This window comes from Ursus americanus, chromosome 14 (genome assembly GCF_024610735.1).
Source record: "Ursus americanus isolate L20-20 chromosome 14, mUrsAme1.1.p, whole genome shotgun sequence".
Taxonomy (NCBI): domain Eukaryota; kingdom Metazoa; phylum Chordata; class Mammalia; order Carnivora; family Ursidae; genus Ursus; species Ursus americanus.
In genome coordinates, this window is record NC_142140.1 from 30342020 (window position 1) to 30368030 (window position 26011).

At 41.1% G+C, this 26011-nt stretch overlaps 1 protein-coding gene across 8 annotated transcripts in view; it reads left to right on the forward strand.

Moving 5' to 3' along the window:
• Positions 1-26011, forward strand: part of FHIT (fragile histidine triad diadenosine triphosphatase) — a 1378910-nt gene that overhangs the window by 1101868 nt on the left and 251031 nt on the right. For all 8 annotated transcript variants that reach the window (XM_045807502.2, XM_045807501.2, XM_087866889.1 and 5 more), the window contains one exon: positions 23999-24144. In XM_045807502.2, the coding sequence (XP_045663458.2) occupies positions 23999-24144 (146 nt within the window). The remainder of the gene's footprint in view (positions 1-23998; positions 24145-26011) is intronic.

Consider the following 26011-nt stretch of genomic DNA (forward strand, 5'->3'; position numbering starts at 1 on the left):
TGTGGAGATAAGAAATCATCGATGGTGTTGGGAAAGTATTTTCAGTTCCCTTTCATCTAGACTTATGGTAGAATTGTGCTGGTGGTTCGATGGAACCGCGTGGCTATTTATGGCAATGAATTGTGTCACTTTTTGTCTGAGCACCTAACTTATGGTGCAAGCCCACAGGGTTTTCTTTTCTTCCTGGCATGGCTCCTAGCCGTGTTTGTGCTGGTGATCTCTCAGTCAGCCTGGATGCCCGAGTGATAGAGGTGCACACAGCTGATCAAATGGCCTGCTCTCAACTCAGTATCAGGCAAGAAAAAAACATTTGTTGTTCAACCCACTGAAATGTTGGGGCTGCTTGTTATCACAACACCACTCAGCCTGTTCTAATACATAGAGGACAACGATGTTCAGAGCAGAAAACAATATTAACTGAGTTATTAGGAAGTAACTGTTGGGAGCCTGGAAGTGTTACTGAGAGTGGTGAAAAACAAGGTTGAAAAAAGGGGAGACCTATCATGGTGAGACTGGAACTTCGGGCTAATGCTTAAGAGAAAATAGATCTTTGCAGCGTGTCTGGGCCATTCCCATAATTTATTGCATTAGGAATAAGAATGGTCAACCTGTAACCTGAAAGTATGCAAAACATATTTAAGAGAGGGACCTTCCTGTGAAACCTTGACCAGTCAAAATACAAAACCGCCAAAACCCCAAAATTTAAAATAAAAAGCGCTTTGTTGGTGTAATATCCAAAATGATGCCTTTTCTGCACATTCTGTGGCCATTCTGTGACGTCCATGCAGCTGTTTGACTGCTTTGTGCATCTCCGGACCTTGGTACTCTTTCTAGGACCTCGTGCACTGGCTGACATGAACTCTAAGCACAATTTGTTTTTCAAGATTTTATTTATTTATTTATTTGAGAGAGAGAGACTGAGAGGAGTATGGGGTGGGGGGGATGGCCGAGGGAGAACGAGAATCTCAAGCTGACTTCTTGCTGAGCACTGAGCCTGGGCACTGAGCATGACCCTGAGATCATGACCTGAGCTGTAATCAAGAATCAGACGTTTAACCAACTGAGCCACCCAAAGCCCCTAAGTACAATGTTTTGGTGCGAAGAGAATGTCTCTGCCCTGAGCAGATGGCTTGATCCTCTGCGTCAAGTTTGTGTATTCATTGCTCTGTGTTACCTTTTTCTCCAGAGCATGATGAAAATGAGTTAAGGTTTATAAAATGTTTGAAGAAGCATCAGGGAAAAAAAATACATTCCGTATGAATGAGATGGTAATAATAATAAAGTTAGGATTGAACCAGAGACCGGCGAAGGAAATTTACTTTGATTTGCATCAAACAGGCTCCATGCTATGAATGATTGGTAAAGTTAAATCTTTTTTTTTTCCGAAGTTCTTAAGCATTCCCATTTCTATCCAGGGCTTTAATATCATTTTAATGCAGTTTTTTACATGTGAATTAATATAATAAATGTCAATGTTCAATAGAATAAGGTCACATTTTACTACTTTGACCAGAAGTGTAATCTTCCAAGATTCAATTTTATTACTATTATAACAGTCATACTGGATAAGGTCACCAATATTTCTTTCCAAATGATATAATATATGACGACAACCTTTATACCAACTTTAGTTTTTGTAATCTGGATTTATATTCTGAAACATGTTGACAAAGATATACCATGGACATTTCTTGGTCAAATGGCAGCCTGGGGAAGATGTTTCCCTTTAATTTATGGGAAATTTGAAAATGGATAAATGAAGTAGTTGAAATGTAGCATTTTCTTGATCACATCATCCCCTTGCCTACAGATAATTAAATTCTTGTGGGATTTTAGTCTGCCACTTGAAAGGGAAAGGTGAGGTTTGAAGACCTTTCAATCAGTAAAACGGAGAACTGCTGTCTGCTCGCTGGCTTTGTGTGAGCCTGTGCAATTCATTTGAGTGACATGTTCATTGAATCAGAAGAGTCCAGGGTTGTCAGGGATGGTAAAGGGCAACTAGAAGAGACATTCACCTTGACCTTTCTCTGCAACATCTTCACCAACTGATCAATCTCTGCTGGCACAGCTCCAGCGGGGATGGCAGGAGTACCTACCTTGTGACACTGTTGGGAAGCTGAAACGAAGGAACATGTGAAAAGGGCTTGGACTTACGTCTGCCGCATTGTAAGTGCTCACTAAATGGGAGCTGCTGTGGTTTTTGTTGTTATGAATATCTCTGGGCTGCCGCCTCCCCGGAGACAGTGTTCATAGAGCTCTCATGTGATAAAACTTATTCATATATTGAACCCAAAGTTAACTTTTGTACTTTTTACTAATTGATCTTAGGTTTGGATTTATGGAGCATGAGTAATAGTGATGGTGCTAATAGTTGGGAATTAACGTTTATTGAGTGCTTACTATGTGCCAGGCACTATATGCAGAACATCATCACCTTTAAAAGTCATTTTTAAAAAGATTTTATTTATTTATTTGAGCAAGATCGAGAGCAGCATGGACAGGGGAGGGGAGGGAGACAGAGGAAGAGAGAGAAGCACACTCCCTACTGAGCAGGGAGCCTGACATGGGACTTGATCTCAGGAACCTAAGATCAGGACCTGAGCCGAAGGCAGGCACTTAACCGACTGAGCCACCCAGGTGTCCCCCAAATCATTTTGAGTTATTTCAAAATACTCAGAAATAACAAAAGTAATTTAAAGGATGCCCTTTGACCTTAACCAGACTGACTGGTTATCTAGATTTTGCCACACATACTTCATCTACACGCTTCTGTATTTGCTAAAATATTTTAAGGCTGTTTTTAGACATAGTTTTATCTCAACTCTACATACGTTGGTCTGCATCTTTATAACTATAGAAATTTCCTAATGTAACTATACTTACCATGATCATATCTAACAAAGTTAATAATAATTTCCTGATATGTAATATTCAAGTTTCTGTGATTGTTCCAAAATGTCTTTTTATCATTGATTGGGTGAATCAGGATCCAAACAAAATCTTCACATTATATTTGGTTACTTATTTTAGTACTATTATAGTACAGTATTTTTATGACATTGATTTTTTTTTTTTTTTAAATTGGGTCGGTTGTCTTACAGACTGTTCTATAATCTGGATTTGTCTGTTGCTTTCCCTTGGTCTTCTTTAACTCGTTTCAGCATCTTGTATCTTATAAAACTAGATGAACTCTAAGGAGGGTTGTCTAGTAGTGTAGATACTACTTAAATGTGACTATTTAAATAGAAATTAATTAAAGTTAAATAAAATTTAAAAATTCAGTTTCTCACTTGAACTGGCCACATTTTAAGGGCAGCTAGTGGCTGATGTATTAGGTAGCCTAAACATAGAACATTTCTGTCATCACAGAAAGTTCTGTTAGTGTGGTGTAGGATTGACTGTTTTCAGATATAAGCATTTGTGGCAGTGCTGTGTGCTTCAAATCACATCTTGTAGGGAGGCATAATGTCTGGATGTCCCACTCGTAGGGTCCTGACATTGCTCAGCAGACTTAGGTAGTGACACCCTGGCCCCTCCTTATAAAGTTCCCAGCAACCTTCCATCTAAAGCAGGAGCTCTTCGCTTTTTGTGTTAGGTGGACCCTTTTGGCAGTTGGTGAAGCCTATAGATTTCTTGTCCCAATAATTTTTTTTTAAGATTTTATTTATTTGAGAGAAAGTGAGTGAGAGAGAGAATGAGCATGAGTTGGGGGAAGTGCAGGGGGAGAGGGAGAAGCAGACTCCCTCTGAGAGCTGAGCTGGGAGCCTGATCTGAATTTCGATCCCAGGACCCTGGGATCATGACCTGAGCTGAAGGCAGATGCCTAACTGACTGAGCCACCTAGGTGCCCCTTGATAATGTTTTTAAATGAGGAAACTTAAGTGCATACAAACACAGAGGAAGTCGGTGTTACTGAATAACAGCTTTTGCAATAAAAAGAGCAAAGTTGTGGTAAAGTGAAATATGCACGATGTTATTACATAGTAAGTAACAAGAATTGGTGGAAGGTATAATGACTACTATAAGTTTCTAATACTCCTGAGCCGAGGCAGATGTTTAACCGACTAAGCCCACCAGGCGCCCCAGAATTGGAATACTTTAGATAACTTCCCGTCTCTGGAATTATTTGATTTCCCTGAAATACAAACTGAATAAATAATACCCGTTTTGCAGGTGAAGTTACTGAGACTCAAGGAGTTGATTTACCTAATGTCAAATAGCTAAAAAGTGGCAGAAATGGAATATGAATCCAGATCTGGGTCACTCCTCAGCCTACATGTGGGATTGAAATTCTGTTCCACCATTTATGAGTTGTTTCCTGTCGTTTACTAGTTGGTTTCTATTCTCCCACTCACTAGCAGGTTAGCCGGCGTCTTCCTCCCCCCTACACGACAGCCGTGTTGCAGTGCTGTGGCTTGAAGGTTGGCCCTTGTTCCTCATTTCCATTTTGTCTGATCTTCCTCATCTGTGCTTATCCCTTCTGTGAATGTGCTATAGGCGGTCCCTGGTGGCTCCCATGTTGACAGAAAACTCCATGAACAGCCTTGCCAACAAAGATCAGAGTGAGAAATCGCCTCCCTCAACTCAAAACCAGACTTGCATTCACATTCTGAGAGAAAATGTGTTTTGTGGAAACAACATTTCTCCGTCGACTCATCTTGAGCTCATTCTTAACAAAAGTTCCCAAGCTGTTTTCACACATGCCGCTGTGAAGTGAAACGTCTCCATCTTGTAGTTGAGCAAATGGTAGGCTGGACGTGGGGGGCATACCCACCGCAAGAATTCTTATCTTCAGATTTGTCTGAGGGCAAAACCTAGGAAAAAGAAAGACAACCCAGAGAATTTTCTGTTTGTGGGTGTGAAACATTCGTTAGGAGCACAACAGTTCTCTTTTTTCTACTTTCTACTTATTAAAATAAGGCAGTAGTTTCAGACTCATTCATTTATTAATCAGTCATCCATTTCGGTGGTCATGCATTCAAATAGTCATTCACTTAAACATGCACTGTTTCAAGACACCCAGCCACCATTCATGTGGTGTTTAGCAAGTGCTTTATGTCCAGGAACGGTACTGGGCGTTAGGACACAGCCGAACACCAGACGTACCTGATTCTGACTCTCATTGCAGCTTACGTTCTAGATAGGAAAGAAAGAAGTAAACCTAAACGAATGCTATAGTTCAGAATTCAATTCAGGTTCTGAGGCATACCAGCATATGAAGAGTTAGGGAAGAAGAGTTGCTTTAGGTGGAGTGGACAGGTCCCCTAGAAGGTGACGTTCGAACTGAGACCTAGCCAGGGCATCTGTTTTAAAGAGCATTGGGATGGTCGCCGAGGATGGGCTGTAGGAAGGGCCTATTGCAGAGCATTGTCAGGGGAAGGATAGGTACATCTCTCTCCCCTTTGTTGTCTCAAAACAAGGATTTTGGCAGGAATGTTGCTTGTTGTTCATCATGCATATTAAATAGGGGACATGCATGGTGTTGATGTTACTTACGTCATTCACCTCTCTCCGTATTATTAGGTATAGGAGAACATTTGGTGGAGAAACTTTAAGGCTTCACAGCCAGATTTAATGATGCAGGGAGGGGTTAGAAGGTTCTGGTAACATGCAGCTCTCTAGCTGTTTGGAGGAAAAAAATACATTGTCAACTTTATTTTTGCCAGACAGTCTGTTAGATTTCAGGAGCATGTGACAATAGGTTTACCCTTCCCGGTCAGAGTATTGGATAAATACATCTGTTTTAAGTCACTTACAGCCATTGACTTTCTTCAGCCCACTCTATCCTGCTATTACTGAGATGCGCAGCAGGCATGACATTAGTTCCTGGCACAGGTTTTAAATATGTGGCCCATTAGCCATGCCTCTTATTTGCCCTACACAGTATTTTTCATGAATTTGAAGTATTTACTGTGTACAGCGGTTTGGGACTGGAAAATGACCAGGAAAGCTGAAACCTTGCAAAGCAGTCTTAATAATCAATGGGGAAAATTACGATGGCTCCATGACCTTTAAAAATGTGGCCAAAACACTTACAATTCTTTTTGTGTGTTAAACGTATATAGGGGAATTTGAAAAAAAAAAACAACAACAACAACACTAGGACTAAGACTAGTGTGCTGGTAATTTAAAATGCTAGAAACATTGAGAATTAAAGTGGGGGTTTTGTTTTTTGTGTTTTTCCCTTTGGAAAACATTTATCAAGAGTAGTTTGAACAGCGCTCGCCTGCTTTTTCTGGTTGTGTAACTTATAATACAGATGGAGCATCTTTTCTCTGCCTTGGCAAATTGTCACACTCCTTTCTAAGTTTGGATCAGTTTCCAACATTTCATCCTTTGTGCTTTCACTGTGGTGAAATATGAAGTTTTTTTTTTTTTTTCTTTTAAACGTCAAGTGTTTCATTGGCATCCCTTCCTCTGGGACACCTTCCTTCTTTTCATCATGACCACTTCCTGCGTTGACGTCGATACGTCTGCCTTTAGCTAAGTTCCTCTGGCTGCATGTCTGGCGTCTAAGCAGCAGCTTGGTCCACATTCCCCACACTCCCACAGTCCGCTGTTCCTCCCATAACCACGTTTATGTGTGATTCACAAGTCACCTCTCCCATCATCACTTTTTGTGTCTTTGTTGCACTTCTGTATGTCTTGGCCAGTTCCCTCCTCTGCGTATCCATGTTTGTAAAACGTCACCAGGGTTTAACCAGTGGAAGACGGGGCGGGGGGGGGGGGAGGGGGCAGCACCTCCCTCTACGTTCCTGGCTCCATGTGACCAAGGACAGGTGCGCGGTGACCCAGACAAACCTTGAAAGAAGTACTGTGGTCGGTCCCTGATTGCGATGCACATCTGTTATCCACATGGTGGTCCGCGGACGGAACACCTGGTAATGGATTTGTACTTTATGCATTGCCTCTGAGCTAACAAACCATGGTTCCTGAAATTTGAACTAGATTGTTGGGGAACTGGTATTATTTAACTGAACTGTGGTCATTGAGATTTTCGAGTGTTGGAGCCATGATGAGTGAGGGCTGCCTGTTGTTGCTGAAAATTAAATAGAGAATTACACATAGCCTCCAATTTCCAGTTTCTTTTGATAAAAAGAAACAATGAAGTAGTGTCTACCCACCATGGGGTATGTATTTTCCTGTTTGCCTCAATTATCACGACTCACTGTTGTTATACACCCATGGCTTCTGCTGGGCTGTCTGGTGCAGAAGCAAGTAGCTACTGGTGACTCCTGGCTATAGGAGACTATTTAAATAAAAATATAAAGTTGATGTTTAATTGTTAATTTTAAAATTAAAATTAATTAAAATTAAATGCAATTAAAATCCTGTCCTTCAGTCCCACCAGCCACATTTCAAGTGCTTAGAAGCCACACGGGACTAGTGGCTACTATATTAGTGTAGGATATAGAACCTTTCTCTCATTATGAAAGTCCCACTAGACAGCACTGCTCTATGGGCATTGATTTAAATTAGCTAAATTACTATTAGTAATTTACTAACATGGTAAATTACTATATTAGGTAAATTACTATGGATGTAAGGATATCAAAATATTAAAAATCCATAATAATCCCTCTCAATTTGAATTCTTTTTTTTTTTCCTCTTTCATAGATTAAGCTGGACCAGATGAGATTCTAAGTAGGAGTATTTTTTTCAAGGAGAGGCTTGGTTTTTTGTTTTGTTTTGTTTCGTTTTGTTTTTTCTCCATATGGAAACATTAATTATGATGGAATCGTTCTGGCTTAGTATTTGAGGTTGCAGTCTCCTGGAAAAACATTTTGTCATCAATAAGAAATTTGAGACACTATTTTAGCAATCATTTTGGTGATTCAAAGAATTTCTACTTTTTGATGGCAAAGATTGTGGTGATGATGGTAATATTCGTAATGAGAGGGGCCAATGTTTGATTCCCCATGCCAGAAGATTGTCAGGTAGCAAAGCTATGTCTTTAATATCTGAGCATATAAGGAAATGGGAGTGAGTTTTAAGATCCTGCAGGAGGAATAACAACATGTAAATATAAAATTGTTATGAAATTGCCAGAACATCTGTTTCCAGAATTTTTTGCTTTTCTTAGCATGCTTCAATATTTTTTTTCAGTTATATACAAAATAAAATTAAAATACATAGAAATCTTGGGTTCAAGTTGCTACTTTCATAGACTCTTCTGAGATTATTGGGTCTTCTAATTTAAACATTAGGCAAACCGTATCATGTGCTGTGCTGCCTAAACCCAACATCGAAAGTGAGAGCCTGGAAAACAAGTTGCAAATCCTGAAAGCACTTCGATATTTTCAATGTTGTCAGTGTTTGTTTTTCGTATTGTGAGGTTGCTTTTATTGTTGACAATTACGTTTGGAAAAATTCATATAGATCAACCTGCAGTGAAAGACGTCGCTCTAGTCAGATGACGTATCTCTAGCCCCGCCTCCAGTGATGCTGGGTTATGATGGGGAAGAAAAATACAGATAGAATATGAGGTAAGGGTGGCGCGTAAGTGAGTGGAGCTTGGAAGCATAGGGATGAAGTTTCGTATGTGGCATGAGGGAAGTTCTGGGTTCCAAACGATAATAACCCTCATGTCAGTGAACAATATTCCAATCCTATTCCACGTTATGGTTTCAACGAGGGGCATGCTGCCCGGAGGGAGGCCTTAAAGGAATTCATTTCTATTGATTTTTTAAGCAACTGTTGGCTTAGTAGCCTTCACTTTATGGTGTGAAATAGGATATTAAAAATCCCTTATTAAAAAAACAAACAAGCAAACAAAAAGACCTGTAACACACCAATGAAGTAGGTATAAATATTAGCCGAGCGGAGCGTTAACAGAGACACTAGGCTAAGAGATTTGAGGAAGAAAGAGTGGCTTAGGAGTTAGTGGTTTGAAACACTGAAGGTGTTTCTTCTATTGTTTTAAAGATGTCACAGCCCTCCTTGTCATTGTCAGTTGACTTCATAAGGAGAAGAGTTTAAGATGGAAAGAACAAACTTCGTCCCTTTACAGGCTTTGGGGGTTTTAGCGATAAATGCTGAGCTATATTTGCATACGAATCACGATCTTGAAAAAACCTGCTTTCTTGACACTTCTTGCTGAATTTTTTTTTTAATTTATTTGTTTTTAATGAATTGCCTCTTTGTTTTTAGAGGCTGCCTGATTAACTTATTCTATTCTGGAAGCTACCAGAGTGACATTAAAATGTCTTTTGCTTCCTGTTTTGGAAACATTTAGAAATCACTTGCTACTTCGAGTTTTCACGCCTTTTTTTTTCCTGGTAGGATTTTCTGCATTTTTATTGTTGTAAATGATTTAGCCTATTCTTTAATTTTGAATGGATTACACGATCATCTTTATGTGTCCAGCTGTCTTTTGTTGGAAGAGACACGTCTTAAATTGTTCGCTGCTGAATCAGATTGAAATGATTTTGTGTTGCGCCATGTAGGAAAAAAATCTTCAGTTTCTCTCTTGTGGAGGGTTCATCCTTGTGAACGCATTGCTCAGACACAAAATAAACTTCTTTTTTTCACTTTTCAAGAGTGGGTCTGATGTGGGAAACAAAGGCAGAAGAAAAATTAAATTTCCTTACTACCTACAGCCCATTGACAAGTCCTTGAAACAGGCAGAGTGACATTCCTCCAGAAACTCAGCTGCCTCAATGTTAATACTTTGCTTAGAGCAAAAGGCAATCTTAGCCCAGCCTGCAGGATCCTTAAGTCTACTTTAACATGTAAAAATTCCTTTGGAAACCTCCTTTATCTCTATCCCCCACCAAGATACATGTTGGCTATCATGCCCCAAGCATATGACCCACCAATATACATCTGAAGGGTCTCATAACTAAGGTTTCGTTAGACGGTAATAAATGACCTTACCCAACAATAGCTAGCCTGCTCAAGGTCCTGGAAACCTTGCTTCCAAATTCCTTAGAGACTTACACTCTCCCTAACCCCCTCCCAACTTGAAAGTATATAGTGGGCCATTCCACATGACCCTGGTGCAGTTCTTTCTGCCTACGGGTCCTTTCTCGTGCGTGCTTTAATAAAACCACCTTTTGGCACCAAAGACATCTTAAGAATTCTTTCTTGGCCATCTGCTTCGAACCCTAACATCTTTCCTACAGCAAGTCTATTAGATTCTAAGCTAAAATGGATAGAAGTGTGAGTCTGTTTTTTATTCTCTTGGGAACTGATTCCAAATATTTTTTCTAATTCAAATCAATGATTCTTATCTTAGTTATAGTCAGGAGACTAAGAATTTTTTGCCAACTCAAGACCACAGAAAACAGTATACACACACACACACATGCACAAACATATCCATCCCATCTTGCCAACGTTTTCAGGAGATTCATAGAAGTCCTGGGGTCCATCTACACCCCCAGGTTAGTTGGTTTTGGGAAATCTGTAAATTCAAGAAGGAACGATCTCTAAATAGTGAGCCACCTGACACTGCATCAGCTCCGCCCCCCCCCCAACCCCAACCACCTTATCTCCTAAATTACCACTCTCCACCCACCTGCTCAGGCCAGAACGCTGGAGTCCTCTGGGATCCCCCTCCACTCATTCCCCACACCCCATCAGTAAGTGCTGTTGCTACTGCATTAGAAATATGTCTTGAATTTTCTGTATCTGCATTGTCACCACCATAGCTTGGGCCTAGTTAGAATCTCTCAGCTAGTCTCTGGTAAAGCCATCCCTAGTGGTCTTCAGCTTTTATCCTTGCTTTGATTGAATCCTTTTTTTTTTTTTTCTATGCAGCATTTACAGTGCTCTTTCTTTTTTTTTTTTTTTTTTTTAAAGATTTTATTTATTTATTTGACAGAGAGACAGCCAGCGAGAGAGGGAACACAAGCAGGGGAGTGGGAGAGGAAGAAGCAGGCTCCCAGCCGAGGAGCCCGATGTGGGGCTCGATCCCATAATGCCGGGATCACGCCCTGAGCCGAAGGCAGACGCTTAACCGCTGTGCCACCCAGGCGCCCCTACAGTGCTCTTTCTAAAAGAGAACTCCGATTCTGTCATAAATCTCTATTACCCACTGCCTGGGAATCTTCAGAGGCTTCCCCATGCACACAGAATCAGTCCAGCCTGACCCCCAGAGCTGTGGAGAGCCAGTGCTCTTTCCTAGCTTTGCAGGTCAACAGGCCGAGCTTACTCCCAGTGTAGCAGTGTTGGCTGGGAAAGTACTTCTTGTGTCATTACATCTTTGCTTTCTTATCTCAACCCTTGTCTCTCTCACAATAGGTGACGTTTTTATCTGTTTCCTGCCTTTTCAAACACTCTACCGTGTACGCTTCTGGACTGGAGGGAATGGGGTGCCTATGGCTAGTGTATGCCCTGTCCTCAGTGTTGTACACAATACCTACCAGGTAGGAGGTTCTTTTTTTCTTTAAAGTTTTTAATTTTAATTCTGGTGTTTTAATTCCAGTATAAGAGTATTAACTCTCTTAATTATTCTCTTAATAAATTACATACTTAATGAACAAATGAAAAACATACAACATCCTAAAAAAGTGTTTTGTTTCTACTCTTTCCTCCAAAATCTGGCTTTATGGCCTTCCTTCAGTATTTCGCAGAGAAATTCATTCATTAAACACGGGTACACCTTTCAATATGAAATATTCTCACATCTCTTTTAGATTGCTACCTTAGGACTGAATTTGTTTCTTTATTTTGGTTAGGGGGAGGTTAATTCACATTCCGAGAATGCCCAGTTAACATAATTCAGGCTCTCTGTTTGTGAAGTAAGGAATTTTTCTATCAACATTTGTATCTGTCGCAAAAAAAAAAGATCTCATCATTGTTTTTAAAAGAGCATAGAACAATGTTGTTCTCCGATCTTTCCAAGCTCCAATGAGTTAATGGTCTACAAGTTTCCCATTTAAAATGCAAGCACCGCCTTTGATGTGTGAAGGGAAGGGTATCTCATGTTTAGTTTTTCTGTGCCTTTAGCTGGGTCTCTTTTTGATTAAGAATTCAGAACTAAGCTTTTTTTTTTTTTTTAAGTAGTAAGTGCATTTCCCTTAATTATTTTCATGTAAGTAAGTTGAGTCTGGTCTTGTTCAGTGGTCTCAGAAACAATTTCTGAAACATTTTGAAGAATTACTTATGTGAAAGAATTGCTTCCCAGATTAAGCAAGAATGAGCACGCATGTCATTTTCTCTTGCACCAAATACTTCTTGACGGCCTAGTCTGCATTACACTGTGTGGCACCAGGAATGCCATGTGAGCCTGTCTACTAGGGAATATTTCCTGTCTTCTTTTTTTTTTTTTTTTTTAAGATTTTATTTATTTATTTGACAGAGACAGCCAGCGAGAGAGGGAGCACAAGCAGGGGGAGTGGGAGAGGAAGAAGCAGGCTCTTAGCAGAGGAGCCCGATGTGGGGCTCGATCCCAGAACGCTGGGATCACGCCCTGAGCTGAAGGCAGACGCTTAACGACTGCGCCACCTAGGCGCCCCTATTTCCTGTCTTCTAAGAATGCTTTCCCTGTGGCATATTCCCTTTTATGGAAAATGGAGGCAGAGAAGTCTCCCATTTCCTATTTCTTTTCTCTTGTTAAAGAGTCCCTGCTGTTCCATATTTATATTTTGGTTGCTCTTTGCCTTCCACAGTATCTGAACTGTGATGTGTGGGTGGCTTCACTGGCTTGTCCAACTCTACTAGAGATCGGATGGAAATTGGACTTTCCAGTGGCTCTTGAGTGGCATTAGCAAATCAGAAGTGGAATCCATGTTTTTCAGGACCTAGTGGAGCTTGTGTTGGAAGGACCCTCACTGTATGGGAGTTTGGGTCCCAGTCTATAGAAATAGACACTCCAGATGCTCTGTCCTCATTCACCTGCTGGTAGAATGGAAACGTACATGGTCAAGTGCTACTGAATTACTTACCTTGCCTGTGGTTTTTCTAGCAGATCTCCAATGAATTACAGATCTTTAGCATTACTTCCTGATCTATACTAGAATTAAAAAGCTTTTTGTTGAGTTTTTGAAGTGATTCTCATAGCAGAGTATATATGAAGTTTTTCTTTAAAAATCCTCGTTGGGGATGATTCTTAAATATTTCTTTCAGCTGATAAGTGTACTTTATTCTTCTTCTTTGCAAAACTCTTCCAGCTCTTAACACCTAAGAGCATTTTTATAGCATTCTCATTTTGGGGTGTTCCCGCTCCCGTGTTGGCACATTGTGGACAGATGCTTTTGAGTGACAGTAACTGTTTTTCAACACTCTCCTAACTAGAATCACTTAAATCCCATATTCTTCTATGTATCTCCAGGACGATACCAATGAGACCAGATTTTCATAACTGTTACTCAGAGACATTGCAATACCTAAAAATGACTTCCACATCATTGAGAAAAGGGGGAACGTGAGCCTTGGGGGAAATTTTGCATGGCTTTCTAATCGAAGAATGGGAGACACTTGATTATGCACATGGATAGCCTTCCCTCTGTCATGGTAGCCAAAACTAACAAATCCCTCCATTCGTCCCTCCTGATTCTTATTGCGGCCTCAGAATCCTCTTCAAAATAATGCTCAAAGCAGTGACTACAGGTTAGTTGGGAGTTAGCAAAAGAGATGAAACCTGTTCGACAGACTTGCTCTAGTCACTAAGAACAGGTGATGAACAGAGCCCCCTGCTGACCCATAATGCCAGTCCAGTCTGACTGCGCAACTGATGTTTCTGGTTGCCATGGAGAAGGAAAGAGAGCTTTGGGGTCTCACACTGCGGTTCAGAGCTCTATTCCATAAGCAACATATATCACTTCTGCTCACAATTCCTTGGCCAGAATTCATCTTCAGCTTCATCTAACCACGAGAATCCAGGAAGTAGAATCCTACCTTGTGCCTGGCTATGGCAGGAACCTGAGAGAGTTGGTGAACAGTACTAATGACCTTCATATCCCATTCGATGTATTTTAAAGCTCAACTTCTCAGTGTATTTCACGTAGCGGAATATCCTCTTGCTTTGCCCATATGAATTAACAGGATATTTTTCTTTTTGTTTAAAAAACATCTTTCGCAGGCTCCTCTGTGTTGAGGTAAATGATGCTCAAGATTCCCGAAGAACATGCCCCAGAACATTTGTCCTGTGCGGCGTTGTGCAAAGTAATAATAAAAATAAAATAATAATAATAATAATACCTTTATTGTCAAGCAAACAAGAAATGCTGCATAGCATCTCTGCTTTTTGAGAAGTCAGAATGCACGTTAGCATATAAAATATCCTGATGAGTACTGCCCTTAAAGAAAACTGTTTTACTTCATTTCATCCAGTACTTTTTAATCCTCCGTGACCACACGTTTTTTTCCTCCTGTCTCATGTGTGGTAACATCTCATGAAATGAGCGTTCTGGTGAACCACTGTAGTAAACTCCGCAGTAGGCACATGGAGGCTTCCGTGACCTTGGCGGCATTGAAATAGCATAGATGACTTTACCACGTGGCCTTAGCCAAGATTTTCACTTTATAATTGTGTGATCTTGGGTATGTGGTTTCACTTTGTTGGCCGGAACTTCTGCATGTGGAAAAATAGGGGTGTTGTTATCTCCTCAAAGGGTCACTGATTGTCACCAGAACATAGTAGGCAGCAAACAAGTGTTATATATTCTTTCCTTCCCCTTCTGATATTATGCACTTTTCCTCACATATTTAATTTAATGCAAGTAAGCTTTTCCCATTCTGATTCTCTTAGGTTAATCAATAGAAGATTCCTTTGCCTTCAAAAATACACAGAATAATGGGTGAAATTTAAACCAAAGAATCTGTACCAAAGTGCTTTCAGGCTTCAGGCTCCTCTTTGATTTTCCTTTCTTTGAAGGCCACATGTTCACTTCTCCCTATGAATGTGATTCTCACCTCTGAGCGTCCAGATCGGTGTGGGCGTTTGGGGGATGGCTCAGCGCAGATCTGCCTTCCCTTCCCCCAGATGACTGAGGACTCACTGTCACTGTATGTTTCCAGGACAAAACATGAGCATTCTCATGGATACTCAAGAGATGCTTGCCCTGAGATCCAGGGACGAGCAGAGTACTATCATTATCTTAATCACACTGTCCTGGAGATTATTATATTCTGGAAATCTAATTTGCTCAAAATTATATTTACACCACTTATGCTTATGGTTGATGACTATCCCATGATGTCGTCTCTGAGTTACGACAGTGGGTATGTTAATATCCAGTGAAGAAAGATATGGCCCACATGGACAAGTTGCTTCTTCAGAATTGCATTGCTTAATCTGGGGGGTAATATTTCCGCCTTTCTGATAAGAAAATTCACAGAAGTGCTTACACTGTGAATAGTAGATTACTTTTTGAGATGCCACCTAATTTGATTCAAAGCTCTGTAACTGTGCTATTTAAATCAAATAAACTGAATCGCCTCTTAAAAAATACCTCACAGTCCTGTTGTTTTTGAAGTGACATTATGAATTATCTTAAACACTTGCAAGGGCTAGGGTTATTTGTTAGAGCAAATAACTTATTACACAGGGTCTCCGGAAGTCTGCAGTACGAACTGGAAAGTTCCTTGCTTGTCATTGAACTACATACTAGTCTGCAATAGAGATGAATACTCACTCTACTTTTTTATTAGTTCCAAAGAATGACTAATTCTTCATAATATTATTTGATACTGACTTCGTCCATATTCATATATGCACATGCTAATCAGCCTCATCAGAATCAATGATATTTTGATGGTTTGATTTATTTTAGTGACTTTTATATTCTGAATCCCTAGACTAGATCAGATATAGAAAAATAAATGGGAGCAAGTCTGAACAACTCTGAGAATAATATTCTGCTGTCTTCTTTAATTAATCATCTGACTCAGTACATTTCCATTTCTCTGTCACGACTCTATATTTAAATATTTCATATTTGTCATGGAAATGTACATGAAATTATTTTTTAGATCATCAATTATTATCCATGATGAGCAAATTTTAAACTTATCCAATTTATTTTGAATAAAAATGTAACAACGTAATGAACATTTGATGTCGTTGGGCAGATTCTCGCTTTTGCAGCATTTCACTTTGTTCTTGACTCCACCAGGGTCTTTACAGATGTTCGTGTGGTTCTTGAGGCAGGGGAGGAGGCCACAGAAATGACCCCTGCATCTCTTGTTACGTGCCCACTCTGATTGGTGACGGCTGCTTCGAGGGCAGGATTGAGAAGGAATCCGAGTCTCTGTGGTTCAAGGAGAGAGTTATGGAGCTGATTATCGATGTCTGCCAGAGGTTAACACTGGAACATGGTGGCAGAGGTGCAGTGTTTTGTCATCTTGTGTGTAATGGAAGGAGCTTTGGTGTGGGGAAGCCTGATAGCTGAGTTTCAGTTCCGGGTGTGCACCTGTGTGACTTTGAGCAAATCAGTTAAACACTGTGTTCCCCCTCTTTTTCCCCCATCCAACAAGGAAGATATTGATGTAATGATAATTGAAGGATGATGTTTAAGGCCCATCCCAGCTCCAAAAATGCCATGCCTGCATGTATTCAGCAGGTGTCTAAGCTATCTTGGGCACCTGGCCATTTTTATAAGATCCCCAGGACTTCTTTTCACAGTTACTACCTGTGGTCGATTATTATGGTGATGACCCCCAATGCAATAGGACTTCCCCTGCCCATACCTCTTTTCAGTGAGGTCTTTGCACTCCTCCTGTCAGGAGATGGAATTTATTTCTCCACCTTCAGCCTGGGCTGGCCTGTCATTTCCTTTGACCAACAGAATGTGGGAGAACTTAAGCCTTCAGAGGCGTTCAGAGTTTCTGCCTCTGTATTGGGATGAAAAGGCACATGGAGTGAGGGGCCCAGGGGACCCAGCTGAGCCCAGCCCCAAGCCTACCTGCCAACTAAAAGCAGTTGCCTGAGTGAGACCAGCACAAAAACCACCCACAGAATCAGGACTAGAAAACAAAGTAGTGTTATGTTAAGCCACTGTGTTTGTGTTTGTTGTCATAGTGCAGTAGTAGACAGCTGATAGAGAAGTTGGAAGTCAGTCAGTAGGTCCCCTGTGGCTGGAAGGTTCTAACAGTTGGTACTGGCTATCAGCTGTGGTACCTTAGTTCTCCTCCATGTGGTTCTTGTTCCCCAGTACACCACCTGGGCTTTTCACAGCATTTTGGTCTCAGTGTTCCAAGAGGACAAAAAAACAGAGTTGTCAAGTCTGTTCAGGGCTGATCCTGGGAAGTCACACAGAGAAGCTTCTACCACATTTCACTGATCAAAGCAAGTCACAAGGCCAGCCCAAATTCAAGGGGAGAGGAAACAGACTTCCACTTTTGATGAGAAGAGAAGCAAAGTCACTTTGCAAAGGGGCAGGTGGGATGGGAGGGACTTTTGTGGTAATATTTGGCAATCTGCCATACCAACTTCAGGTGCTTGACTAGCGCAGGATTCTGTTTGATTTCTTTCTTTCATTGTGTGTACTCTGGGTTAGCTGTGTGCCACCCAGAGCTCAGCACAGGGCCTGGTATGTTGTGTCATCATTCTGCAGTGTGGCAAAACACCTCAAGTGTTTACATTCCAAGGGACAGAGGCAGGCACTTCTGGGCTGCTAGTGCATGAAGAAGAAGAGGGAAAGGAAAGGCATTACCAAGTTTCTGGGCCTTGGTCATAAAAATAATGATGTGACAGAGTCAGCAACTCCCAGTCACTGTCCAACAGGCCACAGGATTTTTCAGTTGTCTGTCAGCCTAACCATCGATTTTGACTGTTGTAGCTAAGCTTTCTCCAGAGTCTGTCAGCTCAGGGGAGCCAAAGGTACCTTGAAGCAAGCCAACCTCAAAAATGGAAAAGGGCCAGGTACCATTTGTGGTGAGCGTATCATAAATATAAACTTGTGGAATCGCTATGTTGTGCACCTGAAACTAATGTGATATGTATCAACTATACTTCAGTTAAAATGAATGAATGAAGGAAGGACAAGAGGGCGAGAAAGAGGAAGGGAGGGAGGGAAGGGCCAAAATTCAGACTCCACATGCCTCCATACTTCCTCCTGCTGAACTGCCTGGTGCAAGGAGGTTCTCTCATTCTTGATGTCCTTACTCACAGTTCTCTGTTAGAATGAGGGCATACTTACTATTTCTCTTGCCCAGCACTGAGGCTTCCTCCCATGATGGGGTTGGGTGTTTCCTCTGCTTTCTTCATTCAAGGCTAGGTGTCTCTCAGCCTTTAGCAGTTTTGCACAGTGTCTTTGTGTTTCATGAAACCCATGGCTTTCTTCCGCGAACAGACTCTGAGAATTCAGGGCACACTTTTTTTTTTAATGTAAGATTTTATTTATTTATTTGAGAGAGAGAGAGAATGAGAGAGAGCATGAGTTGGGAGAGAGGCAGATGGAGAAGGAGAGCCAGACTACCCACTGAACAGGGAGCCCGATGTGGGGCTCGATTCCAGGACCCTGGGATCATGACCTGAGCTGAAGTCACACACTTAACCGACTGATCCACCCAGGGCACACTTGTAATAAGAGGGTAGGCAGAGACTGAGTCATAAAAGTACAAAAAATGCAACATCCCAGCACCGTGGTTAATAACATGGACCCTGGAATCACACAGGCTTGGGTAGAATTCTAGTTTTAGTCTCACGTTGAGTGTGCTATCTTGCACAAGTGTCTCGTTTTCTATAAGCTATAATTTCCTCATCTGCAAAATAGGAATTATAACAGTACTTTATGGTTTGTTGGAAAGATTAAGTAAATGAAAGTACATATATAAATGAAACAGTGATTGTGGCCAAAGAAGGAATGTCTGACAACTTTCTTTAAAGCTAACCATAAGTTGCTAGGCCATTTTCAAGGACAGATCTTGGTCCAAATTTGGAGAAATCGTTTCTGATTTTAGAAAATTGAAATGCAAGACCATACTGAAAAGTTTATCTCACACCCCTAGGCAAAGTTAGATTCTGCCTCCTCTGTGCTCCCACAACATTCTGTACTGATTTCTATCAATAGTCTTCATCTCTCTGTGTTGTGATGATCTGTTTATACTGCATGACAGTTTGGGACATCAGAGTGTGAGCCCTTCAAGGTCAGTTGCTCTGCTGTATTCACCTTGGCACCCTAAATGCTAGTGCAAACCCTGGACTGAGAGGCGGCTCTAGCAATGGGATGGATGGATGAGCGGGTTGCCAGCAGAACCACTGGTTGAATTACTCCCCCATTTGTAAAATTCACGCGAAATCTCATTTGCACTAGGAAGTCATCTTTGATTTTCTTCTGCTGTGAGGAGTCTCTTTGTGGACCACAGGAACTAAACTCTAACTATTCCCTTCTCTTCTTTTTAAAAAAACGTTACTACTAAATGGACCTCTCTACTTTAGCTTAGAGAGAGAGACCAGACCCCATTTGATACTCTCTTTCACAGGTTCTTACCCATGATGAGTCCTGGATAAACATATATTAAATTCAATTATGTAGATTAACTTCTTTGAGGGTTATCATGCATGTTGGCTAAAAAGTCTCTTCAGGGATATTAATCCCAGGCAAAGAGGACTCAACGAAAGTGTGTTGTAATAATATAGGATTTGCCCATTAACAATGCCTAAGAATCTCTAAATTATACTGCATCTGTGATAGTACCTTAAAACTACTGGCATATAAACAGTTGCAGTAGAATTACAAGAGCTGTCTGCTGTTCTTCAAAATTAATTTGCTTTGCCTGAGTTGTTTGTCTATGAGAATCATGTAGCTAATGATACCCACCATCTTTAAACAATATGGTGTTTTCTTCCAAGGCTTATGCACTGATTTTGAGAAAACGCTTTTATTTTCAGTTGAATTTGTGAATAACATACTGTTCTGGTGCTCTCATGGGTTTGTGGATCATATGCTTTGTTCTTCCAATTAAAGATGGCAGAAACTCCTTTAGTTGCGTTGGAGAGCAACACTCATGATTTATCTATATGATATCACCAGAACACATTTTCTGATTGTGATTGGTCTTTAAAAACGTCAAAAGTGCTACACAAGTTCATGAAATTTCTCTAACATTCTCAGGTATCTTCCTTAGAATGTGACAATTTTTAAGATACCATCACGTTTGTCCAATATGCTATTTAAATAACACTATAGTCTCCAACTCAGGAAAAGAATGGAACCCCCAAAGAGTTCTAACTTCCTTTAGTTACCTCTTGCTAATGTGATTCCTCTCAACCAGGGGTTGACCTTATTAGGTCCATGGGCCAAATCTGGCTTGCCCCTTCTTTTTGTAAATAAAGGTTTACTGGGACATAGGCACACCTACTATGGTTTGTCTTGTCTATAGCTGCTTAGGCATACAGCCCACTGAACTTTAATTTTTACCATCTGGCCTATTGCAGAAAATGTTTGCTGACCTGCTTTAAATCCTTTATGAACCTGGTTTTATTTTCGGAAACCACGGAGTACTTGATCAAACTTGGTCACCAGTGGTTGCCCTGGAACCCTTGCCTTACTAAGGTGTCCCAGGTTCTGTTGCATTGGGTGCTTCCCTCTGCCTCCGTATCATCTAACCTCCATCTGTACCTCCCACAATACTGCAGTTACTTGTTTTGGTTCTGTCTCCTGGACCGGAAGGACAGGAGCAACTTCCTGTTCTCCGCTTCAATTCCCAGAGCCTGGCTCACCTCCACACTTCCCTGGTGCTCACTGTTCATACAATTCTTAGTCAAAGTATAAAGCAGCATTTTTTTGGGTATAGTTTATCTGAGACTCTGAATAATCTAGAAACCACTTCTTTATATAGTTTTTTAAAAAATTATTACATAAAAAGGATTTTTCACAAGGATTTTACCCTCATCATATTTCCTTTGTGCTCGTATGAAAATTAATTTATGTTAAAAACAAGTGTTTGTTTTTCCAGCTCACATCCAACATTGGTTCTGATTATGCTAAATATTAAGAATACATCTCTTTGAATTAAAAAAATCTCACAGACCATCCCAATCTTGTGTAGATGGTTGAAAATAAATGGACGTTGTCTCCATTTTGTCAGGGTCTTCATACTCCGAGGTAGCTGCTGAGAAGGTCTGGTTCATACGTATTTTCTCATTGCAGCAATGCTTATTAAGTCAGGTGTTCTGGGCAGGGGTGAACCAGCGGTAAACAGGACAGTCTTTACTCTTGTGGAGCTGATATTCTCATTCAGGCAGGTAGTAGCCAACCAAGAAGACTGCCAGCTGGTGGCAAGGCCTCCCGCAGGATGACAATCGGGTGATAGAGAGTAACTGGGTAGCAGTTTCAGCTGGTGCTGCTGGAATGCTCCTTGGAGGGAGTAGCATTGGAATTAGAATCGGAATGATAAGAAAGAAGCAGCCATGTGAAGATCAAGGAGAATTGAATTGTAGGCAGAACAAACAGCTGGGACGAAGGCCCCCAATCTGGGGAGGAGTTTAACGTGTTAGACGAACAGAAGGAAGGCGAGTGTGACAGATGTATAGTGCGTAGCGGAGCGGGAGGGGGGAAGAGGAGTTTCAGGAAGTAGGTCAGCAGCAGTGGGGACGTCGCCTGTGTTGAGGTTAGGGCATAGGTTCTTTTCTGCTCTGGTTTCAGAGGAACTGAGGGATGGTGGTTGGTCCTGACTTCCTGATGCCATTGAGTACCTAGAATGGCCTGGGGAGACTAGTGAGTCTGCTGTTGGTCAGGTCAGGGACTCACACAGGAGCCAGGAGCTCCAGAGCCCCACCCACCCTGTGTCAATCCAGACCCACCTACCTCCCTATGAAGCCCACCTGTGTGTCCACTGCCAGGTCAAGATGCCTGTTTGTCCATCCGCTGGGTCCCAACAGAACAAAGACAACGATTACCTGCGTGAACACCTGCCCAAGTAAACACCTTTGAAAGTTAACACCATCTCATCTTATTCACATGGAAACATTGTTTGCTGCAGGGAGATAAGATGTTTTCTTAATAAAGGGTTAGATTTCAGGGGATATATATGTCAGGGCAACGTGGCCTAGATGGGCTGGGAAAAACATTCACCCAAATGAGAATGTGTTTAGCCTCTCCAACTGTTTCGTGACATGTTGTTATTAGTATTATTAACATTCAATTAAAATAATAAATGTATGTGACCCTGCGGCTGAGTGTCCACAGGATGAAACAGCTGACAGATTGAGCCATTTTGATTCACTTCCACAAAAGTTTTGATTTATTAAACATTGGGTCATGCCAATCCTTAGCATCAGACAAGGACAATGAACAGATAATCAAATATTTTTTATGGCATTGGGGCAAAAAAAAAAAAAAAAGTTTCAGATGTCACTGATATTACTAAAGTTATATCAGATACAAAGAATTTCTGATTCGTCCCAACAGTTTTTACAGTAAGCCGTTGTTTAAATAAAATGTCCTTCCTTCCCCACCTGGTCCCCGTGTTTAGACATAGCTCACCACGGCAATTATGGGTATTGTTGGAAGCTTGCAAAGTTGTCATCTTGCTGTGGTTTGGTGAAGTCAGGGCCTAAAGGAGGGTGTAGGGAGGAGGAAGGAGAAGGAGGTGCTGGGAGGAGGATGATGGGAAAAGGTTTCTTTTAACAAAGAAAAGGCAACTCAGTGGGAGTGGAGGCTGGCAATCTGCTAAAAGGAAATGAAAGGAAATTCTTCATTTCTAAACGGTTCATTGACCCATGATAATAAAGCAGCCCTGCCAAAGAAGGATAATTATCTTTTTAAGTATCTGATGCCCTGTGGGTGAAGACTTCCCTTCTCCTCTCTTGAAAAATGAACTGAGATTAAACAAATGCTCCTTTTCCTAGTTTACCGTTGACATGAATTTCCTGATTATGAGCCAAATTAATCAGTTTTTCCTTTCTCCCCCTCCCTCTTCTCTTATGGAAATCAGGCCCACCCAGCTGAGCTCAGTGCATTTCCCTTTGGGCTCTGAGTCCTACCGGTATGATGGCTACAATGCTTGATATTCTGGTGAGACTAGCAATCATAGCATTGGGGTTTCATTATGCCCCTTGGCTGCTTAGCTTCAGGCAAAGCATGCTCTTATAAAACAACAAGAAAAAGGAAAAAAGAAAGAAACAGAAAAGAGCATTAGGACACTTTTTTTTTTTCTCCTGCTGGTACCTGTAGACTAAACAAAAATGACTATATCTGTGTGTGTGTGTGTGTGTGTGTGTGTGCCTGATTGTGTACATGTAGCCACTCGTATATGAGGAGTTCAAATACAAAGACAACTGAAATGTTATTGATGGTGTAACATTGAATATTCATTTGCCACCAACAAGTGATCAAACTCACTTTCTTTTTCTCTAGATCATGTTTCTTCAGGCCAATAGCATAAATATGTTGACCTGTCTGACTTACAGGATGCGTTAAGATAGTTTTGTTTACCTGAGTAAAACAACAACAACAACAACAAAAAACAAAACAACCCTTTTTTCTTAAGTTAATGATTTACCTTCAACTGGCTTCCTGAATTCTTAATAATCAATTTGAGGAACACTTGTCATAAATTGCTTAACCACATGGCACATCTCTTATCAGATATGAAGTGCACTGTACATTTTCAGAATGTTGACACTCCTTTTAAACATAAATAAAACAACTCCTGTGGTATTTTCATTACCTTTTCCTCCAAAGAGATATTGAAATTAAAATTTTAATCATGGATATTCTGCTTGCTTTTCCAACTCAGTGCCTTTAGCTGCTTGAGAAGACAGAGCTTTCGAATTGGGGTCAGGAGAAAATGGTCCAGAATAGATTTAGCCTCTTGGCATAATTATTTCAGCCAGCACTTGAGTCTCTCTGAGCATTAATGTCCCTTTCTGTTAAAAGAATTTCTTCAGTGTACCATCACTTCACCTTCAAAGTATAATTAACCATGTTTATAAGCTCTTTTTGAACTTCTTGGGGTTTGGTGGTTGGTAAATATTTGTTCTTTTATTCCTTAGTCTTTGCGAGTTCAGGCCCTGGGCCAAGGGGATTCAGTACTGTGGGTATAAACTTCTTGGTAAAAATACTAGCGAAGCAACAGCATGTGCCTTAACAGAAATCACCACAGATGTCCTCGTGTGTCCCCTTCGGCCAGTGGAGCGCTTCCGAGACCTGCGTCCCGATGAAGTGGCGGATTTGTTTCAGGCCACCCAGAGAGTCGGGATGGTGGTGGAGAAGCATTTCCAGGGGACTTCTCTCACCTTTTCCATGCAGGTGAGTGTATAGATAGCTCAGAAGTTAGTTTTCTTCCTTTTCACACCCTGGCATTGGGTTCTCGCTCTATTAAGCTGCCATCTCACTGGGAAGGCAGCCGTGGTGGTTCATGTCTTATATAAGCACCGACAAAGGCGTAACGAATCCAGGACCGCCCTCCTATCCTTGGCCTCGGTGGACTGTGGGAAGTCAGCTGAGACACTGTCTGCAGCATTGCTGACAAAGCTGGTGGGAATAATAGACAAGTGATTTCATGGGCATTCAGACATTCCAGATCTTCTCCTGGAACTGGGGCCAGACAGGTCATTTTTAGTGTGTGTTAATATGTCTTGAGAACCGCATGGGTTTAGCCCTCTCTACCTCAGGATAGTAGAGACATGCAAGTTAGATGGGGCCTTGCCCTCAGGGGATCCCTTTTCTCTTTAACTCAAGCCCCAGTGATTGATTATGGATTGGTATGAAGCTGGATTGATCAACTATTCTGTGTGACCTGCTTCCCAGGAAGAGAATGCAACCCCCCCACCTCCATCACTGGAGATCTTTAGACAGAGGTTGAGCCAGGTGTAGAAGGAGGAGGTCTGTGGTGAGTCATCGGCTGTGGGAACTGAGTAAATCAATATAACATATCCTATGCCCCTCAGATCCCCTTTGGGAAGAGTTGAGGAGGTATCAATACCTAATTAAAGTCCTTAGTGGCCTTGAAATTGGATGACTCTGCAAGGACCCCTTGGAAAGAATTGGCTTCTTCCATCATGTGATACCTTGCCCTCGGTGCTTTAGTTATGCAGAATATTTAACATCTTCCTTTTACCCTCCTCATCTCCCCATCCTCCTCCTACCCTCTTCATCTCTCCACCGTAGACCTACAAAGAGAGCAGATACAGAAGGCCACTATTTTCAGGTTATGAAAGGGTCGGACTAAAACTGCCCTTAAACGCTTCTTAAAAATTTTTTTGCTGCCACGTCTATGTTGAGAGTAAACTTCCCTTTAAAATTGTGTGTGTGTGTGTGTGTGTGTGTGTGTGTGTGTGTGTGTTGTATGTCAAGCCATTTGAGTCACCTTCAGGTAATTAATCTTAGGGTGGGTTTACCAAGCTTATGCTACAAATCACGTTTCCAAAGAGACCAAATGAAGGCAAGTGGCTAAAGACATCTGTCAGTGTTAAATGAAATGCTAGAGGAAATTCACATTCCCAGGAAATGGCCAGCGCTAGTTATCTAACATAACTTACTAGAAAGTGAATCCCATAAACATAGGAACTGACTTGTGCATAGCACTTGGAGTACTCTCACATTTGCCATGTTTTCAAACCTTTTAAAGCTTTAAACCACTCTAGGATATTTATTCCACAATCATGTGACCCTCCCTCCCCATGGATACATATGTAGATAAAGGAAACCAGAGTTTTACAAAACAGCATTTACCCTTTCAGTGCGCTCTAATCATTTTTGTTGTATTATCTGATTTGTTTTTAGTGCTGATCACAACCCATTAAGCTGACTTCATGACCCACTAATGGGCTGTGACTTCAAGTTTGAAAACCACGGATACACAGTTCTACTTAATGTTGGCCACAACAGGACAAACACGCTTACCCATTAGTCTGGGTCACAGAGTAGATCTACTGTATGGTGACTAATATAACATAATAAAAAATTATTATAAAAAATAAATTAAAAAAAAGAAAGACTTTCTTAAAGTTGCAAGGTTCTAATTCAATTTTACAATTTTTGACCGTAGACTTGCTTGCTCTAGTATCTCGAACCAGCTAAGCACTTGCTTTTGCTTTGTATTGTGACTGACGACTGTGCGGGTTGGCTCATTTTCAACTAAGCCAATAGTTTTGTTGGGTTTTAAAAAGCTGAG